Genomic DNA, 21,710 nt, shown 5'->3' on the forward strand with positions numbered 1-21,710 from the left:
TAGGAGGTTGCCTACAGCCACAACTGTAATGTTTTTTTGACCCGGCGCAAATGATATATCCTGGAGGTTATTTGCTTTTGTTAACTACAGTTACTTAAAGCCATAGATCTGTTATCTTGTAGTGAGCATTTTTTTAATCCTAAAATATTTCTCGTATGCGCTGCTATTTTTCGCTGAATGCTTCCCCTAAAACCTCCCTGATATTTGGTGCTTGTAGTTCACATTTAGATGTGATAGCAGACCTCACGCACTCTCCCTTTACCTCTTTTCCTCCCCTTGACGCCTCCCCTCACCCAATTCATCCCTGCATACCCCCCCCCTCATCCCTGCGTACTTCCCTCTCTGGCTGTGCATGGCTGACATGTTCAGGGTTACGTCGGGGACGCTTGGAACGTCTTCGACGCCCTGGTGGTGATCGGCAGTGTAGTGGACATCATACTCAGTCAGGTAGAGAGACGCCAGTATGTACCCATGTGTCTTTTTTGCCTCCTTCGCTGCCTCGACCGCTGCTTCTTCCTTCCTTCACTTGTCCTTTTCTTTCCTTTGACTGTCTTTTCTAAAGTCGTCAAATTCCGAGGCGATACATGAAGTTGTTACATATTTCTATTTCCAAACATGAAATGGTCTCGTTCGTACCTTCTGTCGTTGCAATGTTTTTGTTTGGTCTGTCTGTTTCTTTCATTTCTTGCCCTATCTCTCTCTCTCTCTTCTCTTTGTGTGTTTGTCTTTGTTGCTCGCCGCTTGCAGAACTATTTTGCTGATGCATGGAACACGTTTGATGCCTTAATTGTTGTGGGTAGCGTGGTTGACATTGCCATCACTGAGGTCAATGTAAGTAGTCACTTATTACACGTGCATGCATGACCACTGTTTCATCACTCTTGTTCCTTACCGAAGTCATAATGTTGTTCAGTTGAAAACAATTTCATAACGAAAAATGTCAACGTGGAGTGGGATCACTGTGGGAGTGGTCACAGTCAATCTGCTGCTAATTTTTATACAATTGAAAACAAAGCTTTTTACCTACTAAACATACTAAGATTCAAGACAGAAGACATTCAAATTTTAGTCAAGATTAATGTCATATTAAATGAGAGTATCATATTTTTAATTTCTTACATTTAAATTTCAAATATATATTGTAATTTATTTTAAATGAATTACTAGAATGTTTAAACATTACAAAAATATAAAATAAAAAATATATACGTATGTATATACTAGAGTATGCATAATATATCATAAGCATACATTTAATGACATAAAAATGCAATAAGTGTAACCATATTTTACATTTTTAATGTAATGTGAAAAATAGTAATCTGCTTGCTGATATTAAATAATATCCATAGTTCCAAAATTCATATCCTTTTACATAAAATTTTATGTAATTATCATTGTTGTTGCACATCGAATCATTTACCACAGAGATTTTCACTACTTATGATACATAAAAACGTATTTCCATCTGTGATTAAATGCAATTAATTGTGAGTTAACTGGACAAAATTCGATTCATCATAATCAAATATTTTAATCGGTTGACAGCCCTAATAAGCTTTATGTATATGTGCGATTTATTGTGAGTTAACTGAAGACAAAATGCTATTAATTGTGATCAAATATTTTAATTGGTCGATAGCCCTAATAAGCCGTATTTCTGTGTGTGATTAATTGCAAGTTAACTGCAGGTAAATGCGATTAATCACAATCAAATATTTTAATCCGGCGATAGCCCTAATAAGCCATATATCTATATGTGATTAATTGTGAGTTAACTGCAGACAAAATGTGATTAATTGCGATCAAATATTTTGATTGGTCGACAGCCCTAATTAACAGTATTTATATCTGCGATTAATTGTGTGTTAACTGTGGACAAAATGTGATTAATCACAATCAAAAAAAGTATAATACATTATTTACATTTGCATAGTACAATATTTATATTTGTGTTGAACATTTGTGAAATAGTGATGATTACATTTTCCCATTTTAGTAATAACATATTAATCACATTGTAAAATCCTGCTTTATGGTGACACTTAAATATTTCATTTCATTCAGTTTATTCTTAATATTGTTAATTTGTTGTTTTTGTTACTATTCATTTATTGAATTTATATTAGGGTTTTTTTATGTTATGCATGAATACAAATAATTTGTTCTGTTGCATATCGTAATATTTTCTCATTTTTGTAACAATAATGTCATATTTGGCTTATTTCACATAGTAATATGGATGTATGTATTGTATTTGTGTCTGATTGTATTTTGTTGTTTGTTTTTTGTCTTTCCAAGAGGAAGATGACCTAATGTAATACAAGTTGGATTACCATTTCAGTCATTTGTGGAATAGTCTGAAATAGCTACTAAAATAACAATTAAATCATTAATAATAATAATTAAGTCTCATTTTAAGTATTTTTATATTCATCTCACTTGTAGTTTGAAATTTAGCAATTTAATTGGGAGGATTTGTTTTGGTTTTTGGGGATGCTGTAAGTCACAGTGTCATTAACTGGAGCTTTTTGGTTTTAAGTCGACAGCCCTTCCTGTCGTCAAGGTGATAGTGGAACCTGGGGTAAGAAGAAGCCCCGCCTCTTGCATCAAGCGTTTGTGTCAGGGGGGGTTAAAAAAAAACAAAAAAACAGTGAACTTTTTGAATGTTTTTGCTGCAATTTGATGTTTTATGGTCAGTTGGAGATGGATATTGGTGCATGGCATGCGATGGCGATTGATTGTTCTTCATTTCAATAACGACGACATTGTTGCATTGAGTTGACATCTGTGTTCTATATCACGACGCTGAGGTGCTCATCTGGAATTATGGCTCAGTGTTGTGTTTGCGTGAGGCATTCGGGTGTTTTCATAGCATGTTGGTACTCTGCATGCTCCTCCATTGTTGGTCCTCATATACTTATATTTTGTGTCCACTTTAACCTTTTAAACACTGGGACTATTTTTCAGGCAGCTGCAAGGTCTACTTGGTATCGCTTTGTTATTGTAGATGTAAAACATGACATATTTATGTTACATGGTAAAATGTTACATAATCGGATAACTGTTGCAAATAAAATAAGCCACATAAAAATGAGAATTATTTTAGTAGAGAAATCCAACATAATAACACACACTATTGTATAAATATCAGCACCAGTGGTCGGCCATTTTGAAAGGTTAACATTACAGCAATGTAAAAAATTTTAAAGTCATCTTTCGATTCATCGCACAGAACACAGAAGACAGCGCTCGCATCTCCATCACATTCTTCCGCCTGTTCCGAGTGATGCGATTGGTGAAGTTGCTGAGCAGGGGTGAGGGCATCAGGACTCTACTGTGGACCTTTATCAAATCCTTTCAGGTGACACAATATGCATCCACTTCTCCACTTGAAAAGTGAAATTATACAAAATTGTTGAGTGTATTACTGGATTGCATTGCCTGTGACACTTGATAATAAAATAACGAAACACTGTCATTCCAGGCGCTCCCTTATGTCGCGCTTCTGATAGCCATGCTATTCTTCATCTATGCAGTCATTGGGATGCAGGTAAAGTATCACTTTTAAAAAGGTTCCCTTAGATTACATTTCCAACTTTTCAGATTTATAAACAACCATTCACACTCAAATTCATAGCTATGGACAATTTAGAGTAAACTGGAGTACCCGGAGAAAAAATTTTAATTTACGTACCGTATTTTCCGGACTAAGTCGTACTTTTTTTCATAGGTTGGCTGTTCCTGTGACTTATACTCCAGAGCGACTTATAAATGGGAAAAAAATGTTTATGTTACATAAACACTGGACACCTTTTCTGTTTATGTTTATTTTTTGTGTAGCTGAATAACCATTGTGTTAGCATATCTTACACCTATTCAGCCTGTTCTATATTCTTTTATTATTGTTAGAACTTGCCTTCCAAGAGGACGTAATGTCTGTTTTGGTCAAGTAGTTAAAATAAATTGCCTGCAAAAAAATGCGACTTATACTCCAGTGCGACTTATGTATGTTTTTTTGTACCTAATTATGCATTTTTGGCCTTGTGCGACTTATACTCTGGAGCGATTTATAGTACAGAAAATACGGCATTTATTTATTTATATTTTTAAGTTATAATCCCTTAAGGCAGGGGTGGAAAATATTTTGACTCGCGGGCCAAATTGAGTTAGCAAAATTGTCCGGGGGGGCCAGAACATATATTTAACACACACACACACAATTTTATGCTTATAATTTTCCTTGAATTATTTGTCTAATTTTATCTGTAAGTCCAAGTGTTATACTATCGGCTCTTTAAACATCAGACCACATCAAACTATGTCATTTAATTTGACAGTTTTGTTGCCAGTTTGTATGTTAAAAGTTGAAATACTTAGAAAGCAACTGGCGGGCCGGATTCAAAATTATAATCCCTTAAGGCAGGGGTGGGAAAATATTTTGACATTGAGTTAACAAAATTGTCCAAGGGGGCTAGAACATATATTCAACACACACACACATTTTTATGCTTATAATTTTCCTTGAATTATTTGTCTAATTTTATCTGTAAAAGTGTTATACTATCAGCTGTATGTTCTCATGTCCCTTTAAATATCAAACAATATTGCAGTTTTGTTTTGCCAGTTTGTATGTTAAAAGTTGAAATACTGGCGGGCCGGATTCAAACACTTGGTGGGCCGCATGTGGCCCCCGGGCCATAGTTTGCCTATCACTGCCTTAAGGAATATTCCAGAATATATTTTTTTATTATAAACAACCCCCGGTCAAATAAATGCCTTACATCTAATAAACAGCCATTGGCCGCAAAATTGAATACAACAGTACCCCCCCTTCTTCTTTATAACATGTGAATTGGAGACAAATCCAGCCCCACAGTGGATCTATTGGGACACTGCCAGATCAGTCACCACTGATGTGTTTTGTGTGTCAGGTTTTTGGGAAAATAGCCATGGTGGATGGAACGCAGATCAACCGCAACAACAACTTCCAAACGTTCCCTCAATCCGTCCTCATGCTCTTCAGGTGTGTTGATGTATTTACATTTCCGGCTCTTGCTAAAGTGCTAAAAACGGTGAAATGCTACAGATGTGCCACGGGGGAGGCCTGGCAGGAGATCATGCTGGCCTGTCTGCCGGGGAAGCTATGCGACTCGGAGTCGGACTACAACCCCGGCGAGGAAAGAACGTGTGGCAGCAGCTTTGCCATCATATACTTCATCACTTTCTACATGCTCTGCGCCTTCCTGGTGACCTTCCATACGACTCTTCAACAAAAGTACTGCTACATAGTAAACATTCTGAAATTAATAAATATTGTCTTCCTGTTTTTAGATCATTAACCTGTTTGTCGCCGTCATCATGGATAACTTTGACTATCTCACACGTGATTGGTCCATTCTTGGACCGCATCATCTTGATGAATTTAAAAGGATCTGGTCTGAATATGATCCAGAAGCAAAGTGAGTACTTATTCGCTATTTTTTTGCACCGTGTCCCAATTTCTTTTAGCGGTGTTGTTTATTGAGTGATGTTCTGGACAGGGGCAGGATAAAACACTTGGATGTGGTGACCCTGCTGAGGAGGATCCAACCCCCCCTTGGCTTTGGCAAACTCTGTCCTCACAGAGTGGCCTGTAAGGTAAATGCTCCAATAACGCCTCTTTTCGATGAACTGCAGAGTCTCCGGGTGTGTGGTGTACAAAAGCAAGGTTTCTAATTAGCATGGGGGGTCAGAAAACATGCAGGCACCCTCCTGATGTAGTTTTTAATGCTAAGAGTCCACTGGGCCGGTGCCAGTTGGTGCCAGTTCGCGTCAAAGCAATTTGCTGTGGGGCCTCATGTTGCCAATAAGTTGCCTAGTGGCGTGCAGTGGCTCAAACTTCCTCCCAACTGGCTCGTGGTTGCGCGTAACGGCGGCAAAATATTCAAAATGTCTACCCAGTGGAACCAAAATGTCGCAAACAATCCGCCTATTGGAATCCACTGGAATGTAATGGCGCGAGCCATGTTGCGCCAATGATGCTAGGAGTCCACTGGGCCGGCGCCAGTTGGTGCCAGTTCGTGCCAAAGCAATTTGCTGTGGTGCATAGTGCCATGCAGTGGATCAAACTTCGTCCCAACTGGCTCGTGGTGGCACGTAACAGAGGCAAAAATTTAGTTTGGCGGCAAAAAAAATTCCAAATGTTTAAAATCTTTGCATCCACCAAGTGGAACCAAGTGTCACAAACAATCCACCTATTGGAATCCACTGGAATGTAATGGCGCGAGCCATGTTGCGCCAATGATGCAGGGAGTCCACTGGGCCAGCGCCTGTTGGTGCCAGTTTGTGCCAGTTCGCACCAATGCAATTTGCTGTGGTGCCTAGTGTCACCAATAAGGTGCCTAGTGGCGTGCAGTGGCTCAAACTTCCTCCCAACTGGCTCGTGGTTGCGCGTAACGGCGGCAAAAAAATTCAAAATGTTTAAAATCTTCGTGTCTACCAAGTGGAACCAAATGTCACAAACAATCCGCCTATTGGAATCCACTGGAATGTAATGGCTCGAGCCATGTTACGCCAATGATGCTAGGAGTCCACTGGGCCGGCGCCAGTTGGTGCCAGTTCGTGCCAAAGCAATTTGCTGTGGTGCATAGTGCCGTGCAGTGGCTCAAACTTCCTCCCAACTGGCTCGTGGTGGCGCGTAACAGAGGCAAAAATTTAGTTTGGCGGCAAAAAAAATTCTAAATGTTTAAAATCTTTGCATCCACCAAGTGGAACCAAGTGTCACAAACAATCCGCCTATTGGAATCCACTGGAATGTAATGGCGCGAGCCATGTTGCGCCAATGATGCAGGGAGTCCACTGGGCCAGCGCCTGTTGGTGCCAGTTTGTGCCAGTTCACACCAATGCAATTTGCTGTGGTGCCTAGTGTCACCAATAAGGTGCCTAGTGGCGTGCAGTGGATCAAACTTCCTCCCAACTGGCTCATGGTGGCACGTTACGGAGGCAAAAATTTTGTTTGGCGGCAAAAAAATGTTAAAATGTTTAAAATCTTCGTGTCCACCAAGTGGAACCAAATGTCGCAAACAATTCGCCTATTGGAATCCACTGGAATGTAATGGCGTGAGCCATGTTGCGCCAATGATGCTAGGAGTCCACTGGGCCGGCGCCAGTTCGCGCCAAAGCAATTTGCTGTGGCGCCTGGTGTCGCCAATAAGGTGCCTAGTTGTGTGCAGTGGCTCAAACTTCCTCCCAACTGGCTCGTGGTGGCGCGTAACGGCGGCAAAAATTGAGCTTGCCGGCAAGAAAATTTCAAAATGTTTAAAATCTTTGTGTCCACCAAATGGAACCAAATGTTGGGAATAATCCGCCTATTGGAATCCACTGGAATGTAATGGGGTGAGCCATGTTGCGCCAGTGATGCTAGGAGTCCACTGGGCCGGCGCTAGTTGGTGCCAGTTCGCGCCAAAGCAATTTGCTGTGGCACCTAGTGTCGCCAGTTAGGTGCCTAGTGGCATGCAGTGGCTCAAACTGGCTTGTGGTGGCGGCAAAAATTGAGTTTGCCGGCAAGAAAATTTCAACATGTTTAAAATCTTCGTGTCCACCCAATGGAACCAAATGTCGCAAACAATCCGCCCATTGGAATCCACTGGAATGTAATGGCGCGAGCCATGTTGCGCCAATGATGCTAGGAGTCCACTGGGCCGGCGGCAGTTCAAAAATCAAATTAATGTTCGCTCGGCATGTTGCCATGTTGCCGTTATTCGGCACCACAGCGAGCCACTAGGCGCCAATCACATAATCTTTGGCACCAACTGGCACCAACTGGCACCGGCCCAGTGGACTCCTCGCATTAGAATGATAGTACTAGCATAATGATAGCAGAATTATCATGAATAGTCAGCAACCAGCAGTTTTAACTAACTCTGCGTGCACTTTAAAGAGTTGGCAGGGCCCTCTATTGGCACAGTGTGATGTCACAAAGAGACAACGTTGGAAAAAAACAGGATTCACAGCCATACAAACACTCTAACAACAACAAGTTAGCATGTTTGGGTGTTGGCCCATGAATTAACTATTTTCCCATTTGCAGCGTCTGGTGGCCATGAACATGCCTCTGAACAGCGACGGCACCGTCATGTTTAACGCCACTTTGTTCGCACTTGTTCGCACTGCACTAAAGATCAAGACGGAAGGTGAGGCCACCATTTTTATCGTAAATTCTACGGATGTTATTTTTAAATTAATCTCACCAACCAACCGTCACCAAGGCAACCTGGAACAAGCCAATGAGGAGCTGAGAGCTGTGATCAAGAAGATCTGGAAGAGGACCAGCATGAAGCTCCTGGATCAAGTAGTGCCCCCCGCGGGTGGTGAGTGGTTACTACACACCATACATTGCATCACATCTGAGCAATTTGATTGCACGTTAGGTAAGTACTTTGAGGCGTCTTCGACAAAGTCAAACATATGGAAAGACAAGCTTCCTGTCAGTGTTCATGTTGCGTTCATGTTTCTGCAGTGTTTTGCTTTTTAACGTTCTTGTTGTCGAGCTTCTCTTCCCCCCCACTCCCCCCACCACCCCCACCCCGCCACCGCCAGCTTTCGCTACGCTGTTTGCCTTCGTCCTTTCTCTCTCTGCCAGTCTGGGTTCTCTGGGCAGTTCTGTTTTAGTTTGGTGGCATGAGGCTGACGCTGGTATGGCTTACTGGCTTTGAACGTTTCACAAGGCTCTGCTCAGGAAAAACTAAACATGGTGCACATTTAGTAGAAAATTAATGTTAATTAATATTCATGTATTCATAACTGGGCTATTATACTTCAATGAAGTCACTCATACTGTACAGAGAACACATATGAAGTATTGTAATAAAAATCATCATCCTTAGTGATGATCGCAACAGTCAAGTGGTTGATATTTATGGGCATGCCTTCTCTCGGCTTTACTTTATGTTGGCACACTGCTACTTTGGTGTCATATTGAAGTCCAAGAATTCAACGAATAAGTAGGGCTGTCAATCGATTAAAATATTTGATCATGATTAATCACACCGTGTCCATAGTTAACTCACAATTAATCACATTTAATCGCAGATGGAAATAAGTTTTTATCTATAATAAGTAGGGGAAATACCATATTTTCCGGACTATAGGTCACATTTTTTTTTCATAGGTTGGCTGTTCCTGCGACTTATAAATGAAAAAACTATTTATGTTACATAAACACTGTTTATGTTTATTTTTGGTGTAGCTGAATAACCATTGTGTTAGCATATCTTACACCTATTCAGACTGTTCTATATTCATTTATTATTGTTAGAACTTGCCTTTTAAGAGGACGTAATGTCTGTTTTGGTACCAAGTAGTTAGTAGTAGTAGTAAAAAAAATAAATAGTAAAATAAATTACCCGCAAAAAATGCGACTTATACTTTAGTGCAACTTATGTATGTTTTTTTTCTACCTAATTATGCATTTTTGGCCTTGTGTGACTTATACTCCAGTGCGACTTATATATGTTTTTTTCTACCTAATTATGCATTTTTGGCCAATGCGACTTATACTCCAGTGCGACTTATGTATGTTTTTTTCTACCTAATTATGCATTTTTGGCCTTGTGTGACTTATACTCCAGTGCGACTTATGTATGTTTTTTTCTACCTAATTATGCTTTTTTGGCCTTGTGTGACTTATACTTCAGTGCGACTTATGTATGTTTTTTTCTACCTAATTATGCTTTTTTGGCCTTGTGTGACTTATACTCCAGTGTGACTTATGTATGTTTTTTTCTACCTAATTATGCATTTTTGGCCTTGTGTGACTTATACTCCAGTGCGACTTATGTATGTTTTTTTCTACCTAATTATGCATTTTTGGCCTTGTGTGACTTATACTTCAGTGCGACTTATGTATGTTTTTTTCTACCTAATTATGCATTTTTGGCCTTGTGTGACTTATACTCCAGTGCGACTTATGTATGTTTTTTTCTACCTAATTATGCATTTTTGGCCTTGTGTGACTTATACTCCAGTGCGACTTATGTATGTTTTTTTCTACCTAATTATGCATTTTTGACCAATGCGACTTATACTCTGGAGCGACTTATAGTCCAGAAAATATGGTATCTTTGTGGTAAACGATTCAATGTGCAACTACATATAATTACAAAAAATAAAATCTAATATTATGCAAAGGGATATCAATTTGGGAATTTTGGGTTATTTATTTTTTTATTTATTTTATTTTATTTTATTTAAAAAAAATACAGTCAGCAAGCATATTTTTGTATTACTATTTTTTTTTATTATTAGCATATTAGCTCTTAAACTCGCCCACAAATGTTCAGCAAATACAAAATGTGAGACCTCTCACACTAACATGTTTTTGTTTATTTGTGTCAGCTCAAAATTAAATGTGTTTATTTATGTATTTCCTGAACAGAGCCTTTTGTAGTCGTCTTCAGCTGTGTCATGTGATGCAGGTGACATCATTGATGCTTCCACCTTCAAGCATTCATCATCTTTACTTGGTTTTTTCTCTCCTTTAAAAAAAAAAAAAGCCAAGAAATGGTGATGATGGAAGTATCATTATTGAAAATGAAATCATCTAATCCTGCACTTGATGATGCAGCTGAAGCTGAGTCTCTCTCTCTCCTCATTCCAGTCCTCTATCTATCTGAGTGGATCACACCATGATGAGCCTCTCTGCATGGCGCATACATCATGAGGTCTTTGTAGTTGACAGCTTCAATGTCCTCTAGTTTGTGTCTTACTTTATGTCTCGAGACCCAGACCTGCTGCTTCTCTAAGCTACGCTGCCACCCTGCATGATGTTCTTCACGTTTGCTTTCTGGGAGACATTTTTTAGCGCGCAGACCTCACAGCTAGGAGACCAGGGTTCAATTCCACCCTCTGCCATCTCTGTGTGGAGTTTGCATGTTCTCCCCGTGCATGTGTGGGTTTTCTCCGGGTACTCCGGTTTCCTCCCACATTCCAAAAACATGCTAGGTTAATTGGAGACTCCAAATTGTCCATAGGTATGAATGTGAGTGTGAATGGTTGTTTGTCTATATGTGCCCTGTGATTGGCTGGCCACCAGTCCAGGGTGTGTACCCCGCCTCACGCCCGAAGACAGCTGGGATAGGCTCCAGCACCCCCCGCGACCCTCGTGAGGAAAAGCGGTAGAAAATGAATGAATGAATACTTATTCGGATATATATTTAATACATTTTCAGTATGTTGAAAATGTATAAATATAGAATATATGAATTTGTAGTAATACAATTCTCCTTGGACTAAATTCCCCCCCAGAGGCAGTGGACTAAACCCCCACCAACACACATTCTAAATACTCCAGATAACACCTAATTAAGGCTGGGTCAAAAACATTGGCAACTCCTGTACATTTTATTAAAGGCGACCTATTATGCTTTTCCCACTTTTCTGCCCCATAAATGTTGTTAGAATGTTGTATTCTCGTGTTAAATGATGCCAAAGTTTCAGATAATGAAGCTTAGTGAGCCCTGAAATAAGTTTGGGATGACTCAAAACGCTCAGTTTCAAAAGGTGTGGTAAAACTGTCACTTTGTGATGTCACAGAGGGGTAGACTTCCATATATGGGCCTCCCCCATATAATTTCTGCTCCTTTGTTTCCGTTGCTAGCCATGGCCCGTACAGGAAAGGCACATTTGTTTACAATTCAGATAATTAAGTTGACCTCTGAAATAAGTTTGGGATGACTCAAAACGCTCGGTTTCAAAAGGCGTGTTTAAACTGCCTTTTTGTGACATCACAGCGAGCGGACTTCCTTATATGGGCATCCCCCAAGCTCTGCTCCTTTGTTTATGTTGCTAGCAATGGCTCGTACAGGAAAGGCACATTTGTTTACAATTACAATTACAAGATATCGGGGCATCAAACCCAAATAGTTGGGAGTTCCTGATTCCCTACCAGGCCTGGCTGTAAGCTAGATAAGCTCTCTAGGTTCTGCTCCCCTGTTTACGTTGCTATACTTGTACGGTAAAGCCACATTTGTTTACAATTTCTAAAGACGCCACCGTCAGGAAGTTGGAGTTCCTGATTTCCTACCAGCAAAAGAAACGTAATTTCATACTGGATTATTTTGTGAGCATGGGTCAGTATGCAGCTGGACTAGCCAACAAACTTGCTGAAGGCCTACGTACGCCTTTCCGACGTGACTTGGTCGTGTGGAAAAGTCAGAAGAGCAAGCAGTAAGTAACAGTTTATCGGTGTCATGGAGCAAACGCGGTTATCTGTGTAGCATAGAGCGGGGTTGCTAATAGCCGTTTCCCGACATAATTTATGACTCCATTAGACGCTAAAAAAACGAATGCTAAAATGCTAAAGCTACGTATCCTTGAGAGATGTCTCGAAGTAACCATTTTTCTTGACAAACTTCAGACTGTCCGACTGTATGTTAAAAGCTGATATTTTAAAATGATTCGCTAGCTAGCGGCACAAACCGGAAGTCCTATTAAGCACTCGCGAGTGTCACCAACCACAGCGGAGTGGGCATATTTGTCGGCAGGCCGTGGGTGGAATACATTAAAACAGATCGCTTTCGCGGAAAACGGCGGATTCCAAAGAAATACAGCTGAATAGGTGCAGATTCTGGAAGATCTACAAAGCTTTGTGTGCTGGTTATTGTGTGTAGGTGCTCTATAGGAGTCCACAACTCAATACAAAGGGCTGAAAAATGATCGTAATAGGTCCCCTTTAACTCAAAAACTGTTGACAGTGAAAGTCGTTGACAGTGAACTCACCATCGGCGTTAATGCTGGCTGTTTGTGGAGTTCAAGTCATGACGATGTGGTCAAACGGAGCTATGTTTTCCAGGGCCAGGAAGGTTGAAGGATATTGAAGTATTTTGTTGTTGATACGGGAGGCCTCCGGTGTGTGTGGTGTGTTCACTCAGATGACGAGGTAACAGTGGGGAAGTTCTATGCCACCTTCCTGATACAGGACTACTTCAGGAAGTTCAAGAGGCGCAAAGAGAAAGGCCTCGTGGGCAGGCGCTCCTTCGACAGGATCAACACCACCATGGCTTTGCAGGTGACCGACACAGTAACACAAAATGGCTTCCCTATTGTCAATTGTTATACATTGCCCCCCCCCCCCCCCCATGTACGGTACATACAGTGGTATGAAAAAGTATCAGAACCTTTTGTAATTTCTCACATTTCTGCATAAAATCACCATCAAATGTGATCAAAAAACAGTGTCTGTTTTAACTAAAACCACCCAAACATTTGTAGGTTTTCATGTTTTAATGATTTTTATGAATTTATTTTCATCAGATACTTTTTCATACCGCTGTATTTGCTGGTTAACGTTGTGTTTTATAGGCTGGCCTGCGTACGCTGCATGACATTGGACCCGAGATCCGTCGAGCCATATCATGTGACCTGCAGGAGGAGGGGCTTGTAGATTTAACAGAGGAAGAAGATGAAGGAATTTTTAGGGTATTTTGGCTGCATAATAAAAGCCATACGTATTTATTTAATTTTGTAAGAATTATTGATCGTATTCTACAGCGTAACGGCGGCCTTTTCGGTAACCACGCCAACCACATCAACGCCACCCCGCAAGGCTTAACCCAGCCGACCACCGTCACTCAACGTCCTCTTCAGATCCTCCCATTTATCTCCAGTGCCTCAACAACCGAACCCGCACAAACGGACCAGATAGACAACAACAGAATGGAGGAGATGGCTCATCATCATCACCATCATCATCATCATCATCCGTCAGACTACTCCTGCTTTAATTCCAATAGCCAACAGTCTCCCATTCCCTCCAACTCCAACCTGAACAACGCCAACGTGCCGCCGCTTCTCTCCATCACCAACGAGAGGCAGCAGAAGTGTTTCCTATCGCCTAACCGCCCGACTTCGGCAGGCAGGACGAGATCACCGTTGTCCACCGGCAAGCCTTGGAAGTCCCTCTCCATGAGGTATGCAGCACAGTCACTCTGATCTTCAATTATTTATTGATTAATATTATTATTTTTCAACATTAATTCATGCATTGTCACCAGGAGGCGCTGCTATGAGGCCTACATTAGGTGCTGTATATGACATATTATAATGTTATTATATTATAGTGGAACATGTCAGTAGTATTGATTTGACGTTGGCTCAACAGGTCTGAGAATGTTAGGGGGCACTACACCAACATCGGGCGGTTAGACGTAGGGGGAGGAGACAGCGATGAGGATCAAGGCTCAGCAGAGTACTACTACAGCGGGGACGAGTCCCATGAGGACATCATACTCACAAACGACAGGTACTGTGTATTTAGTGATATACATATTGCTATAAAAGCTATACTTAGAGGTTATCACATGGTTTGTCTGGTATCAGGCCAGGTATCATGCACGCTGGGGGGCATATGATGATCTTATTATGGGCTTGCTGAGTAATGCAAGCCCCATAGATTATGGGGCTTGCATTACTGAGCAAGCCCATATTGTTATTCCTTGTGGTGTTTAGCTATTATTATATCTTAATCGTCCCATTTTTGCACGCATAATGCGGCCAAAACCGCAAAAAGGACCCGCACACATGTTACACTGCCGGAATCGTGAGGCTCGGGACTACAGCGGCATTTATTTTTTGGAATGTTTTGTGTAACTATGGCGACGCTATAAACCAAAACGTTCAAAAATGGGCCTCTAGATTAGGTACACCTGTTCTATTTTTAGAACAGCCACATCCCAGAGAAAACAAGAATTTACAGACTTTTCACAGCCTTGTAGCTCAGCCATACGGCCATGATTTACGGCTCATTTTTTAGATAAACTTCTCATCTCTCTCTGTAGCTAAATGCTAATTGCTAGCATGTTAGCATTTAAGCTAATTTACCCATGTCTAAAGGCAAATACACACATGGCATGATGTAGGGAAGTTATAGGACAACCTTGGCACTTTCTAAACTTGAGGCCCTCTTGCTAGGTGCTAGCATGATGACTGTTAGCATGTTAGCATTTAAGCTAATTTACCCATGTCTAAAGGCAAATACACACATGGCATGATGTAGGGAAGTTGTAGGACAACCTTGGCACTTTCTAAACTTGAGGCCCTCTTGCTAGGTGCTAGCATGATGACTGTTAGCATGTTAGCATTTAAGCTAATTTACCCATGTCTAAAGGCAAATACACACATGGCATGATGTAGGGAAGTTATAGGACAACCTTGGCACTTTCTAAACTTGAGGCCCTCTTGCTAGGTGCTAGCATGATGACTGTTAGCATGTTAGCATTTAAGCTAATTTACCCATGTCTAAAGGCAAATACACACATGGCATGATGTAGGGAAGTTATAGGACAACCTTGGCACTTTCTAAACTTGAGGCCCTCTTTCTAGGTGCTAGCATGATGACTGTTAGCATGTTAGCATTTAAGCTAATTTACTCATGTCTAAAGGCAAATACACACGTGGCATGATATGGGGACACTATGGGACTGCCCCAAACTTTTCGTGACCTGAGGCTGTCTTGCTAGGTGCTACCTTGGTAGCCGTTAGCATGTTAGCATTTAAGCTAATTTACTAATGTCTAAATGCAAATAGACACATGGCATGATGTGGGGACACGATGGGACTGCATCTACCTTTTCAGTACTTGAGGCGTTCTTGCTAGGTGCTAGCATGGTAACCGTTTGCACACCGGGCCCGAAGTTCACAGCACAGGTGGCAAGCCCATCAAAATTTCCGCGGGAATTTTCTAGTTATCACATACTATTTAATCATGAGCTTATTATCACGTACTATTTAATCAAAAGACCATTTTGTTTCCAGAAAATGTTCAGTTTATGACATGTATTATATCTAAACAGTGTAAACACAATAATTGCAAAAATATTTCAACAATAATATTTTATCAACAGTCTTACCTTATCAATGTCTGACAATTAAAGTTCCATTAATCAAATTTGTTTTTTTTTGGTGACTGGAGAAGCACTAGGCACCAAGCACTCGTGCGCTGTTCTCTGATTGGTTGTTTCACGGGCACGATACCAGAGCAGTGCGCTCTGAGTGGACAGCTACGGGGGCTGATACTGGACATGGTTAAAGTCTATATTTTATCAGTATCACTGCCCTGGGCTTTGACACAGTATCATTTCGGCCTTTTTCCCGTATCATTCATGGGCGGTTTCTAGGGTACAGGGCCAATTAATACTGTAGTATGTGATAAGGTACCGTACTGTACTGTACTTTATCACATACTACAGAGTTAATTGGTTTCTAGGGTACAGGCCCAATTAATACTGTAATATTGTAGTATGTGATAAAGTGACTTCTCCAAACCTTCTTGTATTGCAGGATGTCAAATAAAGACAACGTGGATTTGGAAGGCGGGGTCTCCAGCTTGGAACATCAGTCTGATTGTTTCTATGACGATGACCAGCAACCGATATGCCAAGACGACAGGCAGTCGCCCAGGAGATGGTTTCTATCTTCGCCTCAAGGTGACGCATGTACATAATGGCTTTCATTACCATTTAAACCTTCAAAATTGAGTCATTATTAGCCACGTATACATGGACTCAAACATTCCAATTCCATTCGGGTTATTTGCTCAAATGGAAAGAATGTAACCTTTGTATACACCTCATTCCGAAAGAAAAGTGCCAATCCGAATGAATATATAATGGGATTCCCAGAGGTGGAATATTCCTTTCCCCAATCCGATTGAGGTATCTTGTACCCGCGGAAAGTTGTCAGACTGCGTTCTTCTTCTGTTGTTTATTGGCGGTTGGCAAGCAGCTTTCGTGTGCATTAGCGCCATCTGTGGAACAGAATCTAAACCCTTCTATACGCCATTCACAAGTCCAGTTTTTTTCATTCATTCATTCATTTTCTACTGCTTTTCCTCACGAGGGTTGCAAGGGTTGCTGGAACCTATCCCAGCTGTCTTCGGGCGAGAGGTGGGGTATACCCCGGACTGTTGGCCACCCAATCACAGGGCACATATAGACAAACAACCATTCACACTCACATTCATACCTATGGACAATTTGGAGTCGCTAATTAACCTAGCATGTTTTTGGAATGTGGGAGGAAACCGGAGTACCCGGAGAAAACCGGAGAACATGCAAACACACAGAGATGGCCGAGGCTGGGATTGAACTCTATCCCAGCTGTCATTGAAACAAACTGTTTTGGATATCCAAGGAAATACAGCTGGAATAGGTGCAGATTCTGGAAGATCTACAATCCTTTAATAACTGGGAAACATTCATTCATTTTCTATAGCTTATCCTCATGAGGGTCACGGGGGGGGGGGTGTTGGAGCCTATCCAAGCTGTCTTCGGGCGAGAGGCGGGGTACACCCTGGACTGGTGGCCAGCCAATCACAGGGCACATATAGACAAACAACCATTCACACTCACATTCATACCTATGGACAATTAACCTAGCATGTTTTTGGAATGTGGGAGGAAACCGGAGTACCCGGAGAAAACCCACACATGCACGGGGAGAACATGCAAACTCCACACAGAGATGGCCGAGGGTGGAATTGAACCCTGGTCTCCTAGCTGTGAGGTCTGCATGCTCCAGGTTTATTAAAAAAGAAAATATATATCTATATAAAACATGTGCCGAGTTTAATTATAAAATATTAGCAAGATTGAACTTTATCTTTTCCTGTTCCCGGTTGCGTTCTTTCAGCGAATGCTGAGATATGACGTAACACGCAGTTCGAGACGTTTTTCGATTTTAAAAAAATGGAGGCGAGCAATCGGCACTGGACTGCTGCGGAAAGTTTGTTATTGATCCAAACTAAATTTCAAAACTGGGCGAACAAAAAACTGGGAATACGGAGTTATTCCAACAAGTGAAAGAAAAACTCGAGGAAGTCGGTATCACGTGATGTTGATGTTTACGTTTTACTGCGTATGCCCCATTGACTATTCTGGTTGATTATAGTGGCACATGTAGACAAGAGATTGGAATATTTCTTTCCATGTATATCATTGTTTTCGGAAAGATTCCATTCGGAAAGAGAAAAACTCCTCATGTAAACGTGGCTAATTAGCGTGGGGGAGTGACCAACCACATCCTGTAGATGGAACTGTCCAAAACTGAAAAGCATCATTTTATGTGTCCGCTCAGCTCTCAACAGATCAGCGTTCAGTTTCGAGTGTCTTCGTAAAAGAAGCGGTCAGGAGGAAGCTCCTCCTTCTCCTTCCTGCACAGCACTTCCTCTACACTTGCTTCAACAACAGGTAAAAAAACCGCATAATTTTCTGATATTATCACACTCTTTTTGACTTATCACGATAATCTTTGAAGGTCATGGCGGTGGCCGGTCTTGACACCAGCAGACTTCAACGCCTCTCCCCCACTCGGTCCGTGTACTCCTGGGCCACGCCCCCTGCTTCGCCTCTAGCCAGCGACTGCTCACCTTGTTACACGCCACTCATACAGGTGCTAACATGTTCCCGTGTATAAATATCGAAGACTACAGTATACTTTTCCTCAGGTGGACTGGAGGAGCTCAGGCAGCGTTGGAAACATCCCGACGTCATTGAAGAGGAGCTCGTGGTACACGGATGGACAGGACGGTGTTTCCGTCCGCGGGCGATCATCTTCCCGACTTCAACTTCCCGCAGAGAGCTGCTCGCATTTCTTGCAGAAGAGAGGCAGCGCTAACAGTCTGGTGGAGGCGGTGAGTGTCTTTGACCACTCAGCTAACAAACATAATCACAATACTGTACAAAATTTGGGAAAAAAATATTGGCACAGTAAAAAAAAAATATAGTTTTGGTTAATATGCATTTTCCATCTATTTTCTGGACAGCTTATCCCAGTTTACTTTTCACAGGGCGCATACAATTTTACTGTCTCCAATAAAATAAACAACAAAACACCTATTTTAGTTTTATATCTGAAAAATTAAAACATATTTTGTCAGAATGTTGTATTCTCGTATTAAACCATGCCAAAGTTTCAGATAAATAACTTGACCTCATTTGGAAGTGAGCTCTGAAATAAGTTTGGGATGACTCAAAACGCTCGGTTTCAAAAGGCGTGGTTAAACTGCCCCTTTGTGATGTCACAGAGGAGGGGACTTCCTTATATGGGCATCCCCCAAGCTCTGCTCCTCTGTTTCCATTGCTAGCAATGGCTCGTACGGGAAAGCTACATTTGTTTACAATTCCTAAAGACGTTGGAGTTCCTGATTCCATACCAGCAAAAGAAATACGTTTTAATCTATCAACGGTATTTCACACTGGACTAAATTTGCTGAAGCCCTACTATGGTGGGGTACACCCTGGACTGGTCGCCAGCCAATCACAGGGCACATATAGACAAACAACCATTCACACTCACATTCATACCTATGGACAATTTGGAGTCGCCAATTAACCTAGCATGTTTTTGGAATGTGGGAGGAAACCGGAGTACCCGGAGAAAACCCACGCATGCACAGGGAGAACATGCAGACTCCACACAGAGATGGCCAAGGTTGGGATTGAACTCGGGTCTCCTAGCTGTGAGGTCTGCGTGCTAACCACTCGACCTACTTTATGATTATCTTTAAGATTATCATTCAAAGATCATTGTGTCATGTCGCATTTGAGCCACTAGATGGTACTCAAGTGTAGTGTACCTTGTAAGTGAGACTTACGATATTAGCTTAAAACAGACAATACACTATCAACGTATAATGCAGAATATCAACCAACTACTATGTGAGCTCTAACCGTGTGCTTTATAATAAGCCTACATACTAAAAGCTACAGAATGTAGTCCTAATAAAAACATTCATTCATGTTGGAGCTGGAGCTGGAGCCTATCCCAGCTGTCTTCGGGCGAGAGGCGGGGTCCACCCTGGACTGGTGGCCAGCCAGCCAATCACAGGGCACATATAGACAAACAACCATTCACACTCACATTCATACCTATGGACAATTTGGAGTCACCAATTAACCTAGCATGTTTTTGGAATGTGGGAGGAAACCGGAGTACCCGGAGAAAACCCACCGGGGGGGAAAATGCAAACTCCACACAGAGATGGCCGAGGGCGGAATTGAACCCTTGTCTCCCAGCTGTGAGGTCTGCGCGCTAACCACCCTAACCCTAGCCACTAGATGGTACTCAAGTGTAGTGTACCTTGTAAGTGAGACTTACCATATTAGCTACCAATCAAAACAGACAATACACTACCAACGTATAATGCAGAATATTAACCAACTACTATGTGAGCCCATCATTGCGTTTCCATCGTCACCTGTCCCAACATTTTTTTCCTTCCTGGTTCCCAGGCGTTGATCTCCGAGGGTCTGGGAAAATATGCCAGGGATCCCAAGTTTGTATCGGCTACCAAACAGGAAATCGCAGATGCCTGCGAGTTGACCATCGACGAAATGGAGAGTGCCGCAAGCAACTTGTTGAACGGCAGCATGGCCGACATAGGTGGCGGCTCGGGGACCCCAGGTTCGGACCCCGCCGTGGCGAACATGCGGGACTACAGCGATGAGGAGACGTACTCCTCCTCCGCCGCCGCCAAGCAAGAGGAGGAGGACCTCACGGACGAGATGATATGCATCACATCGCTATAGCAACCAACACCATGGATTTTTTTTTTCTATTGATTGATTGTCCTCCTGCAATAGACGACGTAAAAGAATGAAGTGCCTTGTTTTGTCTTTCTAAACGACAACAACTGAACAACACCTATGAAAACAAGCACACTCATGAGATGTTGTCATTTTTTTTTTTTTTATAGCCCCCTCCCTCCCTCCCCAGATGTGAACGCTTCATTTCACGAGTGCTGATCAATGCCGGTGACGAGGCTTGCGAGTGTGTAAGCATTTCATTTATTTACATTCTTTAGCTTGCTTTGAACTTCTTAATAATACTCAAAATACAGTGGAACCTCTTACAGGTCTATTTTTAATAGAAATGATCTGTTCCAAGGTCAAAATATGGCCATTATAACATCTTTGTTTATGGTACACATAAACAGCCACATTTAGTCACGGACGCGTAAAATATATAAATAGTGAGAAAAAAAGGGCAGTTCATGTGACATAACATGTTTCCACGGTTCTATGGTTATCATCGTACATCTCTTCTACCCCATTAAATCACATCAAATTAAATTGAATTTTACAGTTTTACACATGAATAAAAGATTTGTGAAATACAATATCAGGATGTGAACGTCCCTTTTTACTTCTTAGACAGTGCAGTGGACCGGATGTGGTTCCCGGGCCGTAGTTTAGCCACCCCTGCCTTAAATAAATATATGAAAATATAAATAAATTTGTATTGAATTAATCATTAATACATAAAAATAGCTACATTAAAGGGGAAGTACACTTGCTAATGCATATTTCTTTCCAATTCCGACCTCTTTGGGATGGCTGTATCTTCCAGCACGTGTGCTCCAGTCCTCAGCTAAAAAATTCTGACGGAAATATATTTTGTTGCTGTAACTTGATTAATATACAATTCAGTTATGTAAATGGCATTTTTTGGAGTCTTTTTTTGGGAGGTCTTTAGCGTCAAAATAAGTATTTCCCATCATGTCCATTTTTAGCTAGCTCATAGTTTTTTTTGCGCTAGAATGCACAAAAGGGAAATAAATATGTATTCATATTTCACTGATGGGCAAAAATGCATAAAAATAGATACATTAAAGTGGAAGTACACTTGCTAACATGAACGCATATTTCTTTCCCACTGGCTGTATCTTCCAGCAC

The 21,710-nt window shown here is 41.5% G+C and overlaps 1 protein-coding gene across 40 annotated transcripts in view; it reads left to right on the forward strand.

Moving 5' to 3' along the window:
* Positions 1-21,154, forward strand: part of LOC131137306 (voltage-dependent L-type calcium channel subunit alpha-1D) — a 70,613-nt gene extending 49,459 nt beyond the window's left edge. For 12 of the 40 annotated variants that reach the window (XM_078797636.1, XM_078797637.1, XM_078797647.1 and 9 more), the window contains 20 exons: positions 370-447; positions 748-831; positions 2,543-2,584; positions 3,236-3,364; positions 3,488-3,553; positions 4,935-5,026; positions 5,090-5,249; positions 5,335-5,462; positions 5,544-5,640; positions 8,072-8,351; positions 12,912-13,048; positions 13,342-13,458; positions 13,531-13,949; positions 14,034-14,060; positions 14,141-14,281; positions 16,318-16,472; positions 18,112-18,224; positions 18,292-18,426; positions 18,482-18,667; positions 20,268-21,154. In XM_078797636.1, coding sequence (XP_078653762.1) covers positions 370-447; positions 748-831; positions 2,543-2,584; positions 3,236-3,364; positions 3,488-3,553; positions 4,935-5,026; positions 5,090-5,249; positions 5,335-5,462; positions 5,544-5,640; positions 8,072-8,351; positions 12,912-13,048; positions 13,342-13,458; positions 13,531-13,949; positions 14,034-14,060; positions 14,141-14,281; positions 16,318-16,472; positions 18,112-18,224; positions 18,292-18,426; positions 18,482-18,667; positions 20,268-20,564 — 2,883 coding nt within the window. In that variant the 3' untranslated portion in view covers positions 20,565-21,154. The remainder of the gene's footprint in view (positions 1-369; positions 448-747; positions 832-2,542; positions 2,585-3,235; positions 3,365-3,487; positions 3,554-4,934; positions 5,027-5,089; positions 5,250-5,334; positions 5,463-5,543; positions 5,641-8,071; positions 8,352-12,911; positions 13,049-13,341; positions 13,459-13,530; positions 13,950-14,033; positions 14,061-14,140; positions 14,282-16,317; positions 16,473-18,111; positions 18,225-18,291; positions 18,427-18,481; positions 18,668-20,267) is intronic. The other 28 variants (XM_058085083.2, XM_058085084.2, XM_058085087.2 and 25 more) reach the window with 14 other exon arrangements.
* The last annotated feature ends 556 nt before the right edge of the window (positions 21,155-21,710 follow it).

The sequence above is a fragment of the Doryrhamphus excisus genome, linkage group LG17 (assembly GCF_037039965.1).
Source record: "Doryrhamphus excisus strain RoL-2023G ecotype Guam linkage group LG17, RoL_Dexc_Guam_v1.1, whole genome shotgun sequence".
NCBI lineage: Eukaryota > Metazoa > Chordata > Actinopteri > Syngnathiformes > Syngnathidae > Doryrhamphus > Doryrhamphus excisus.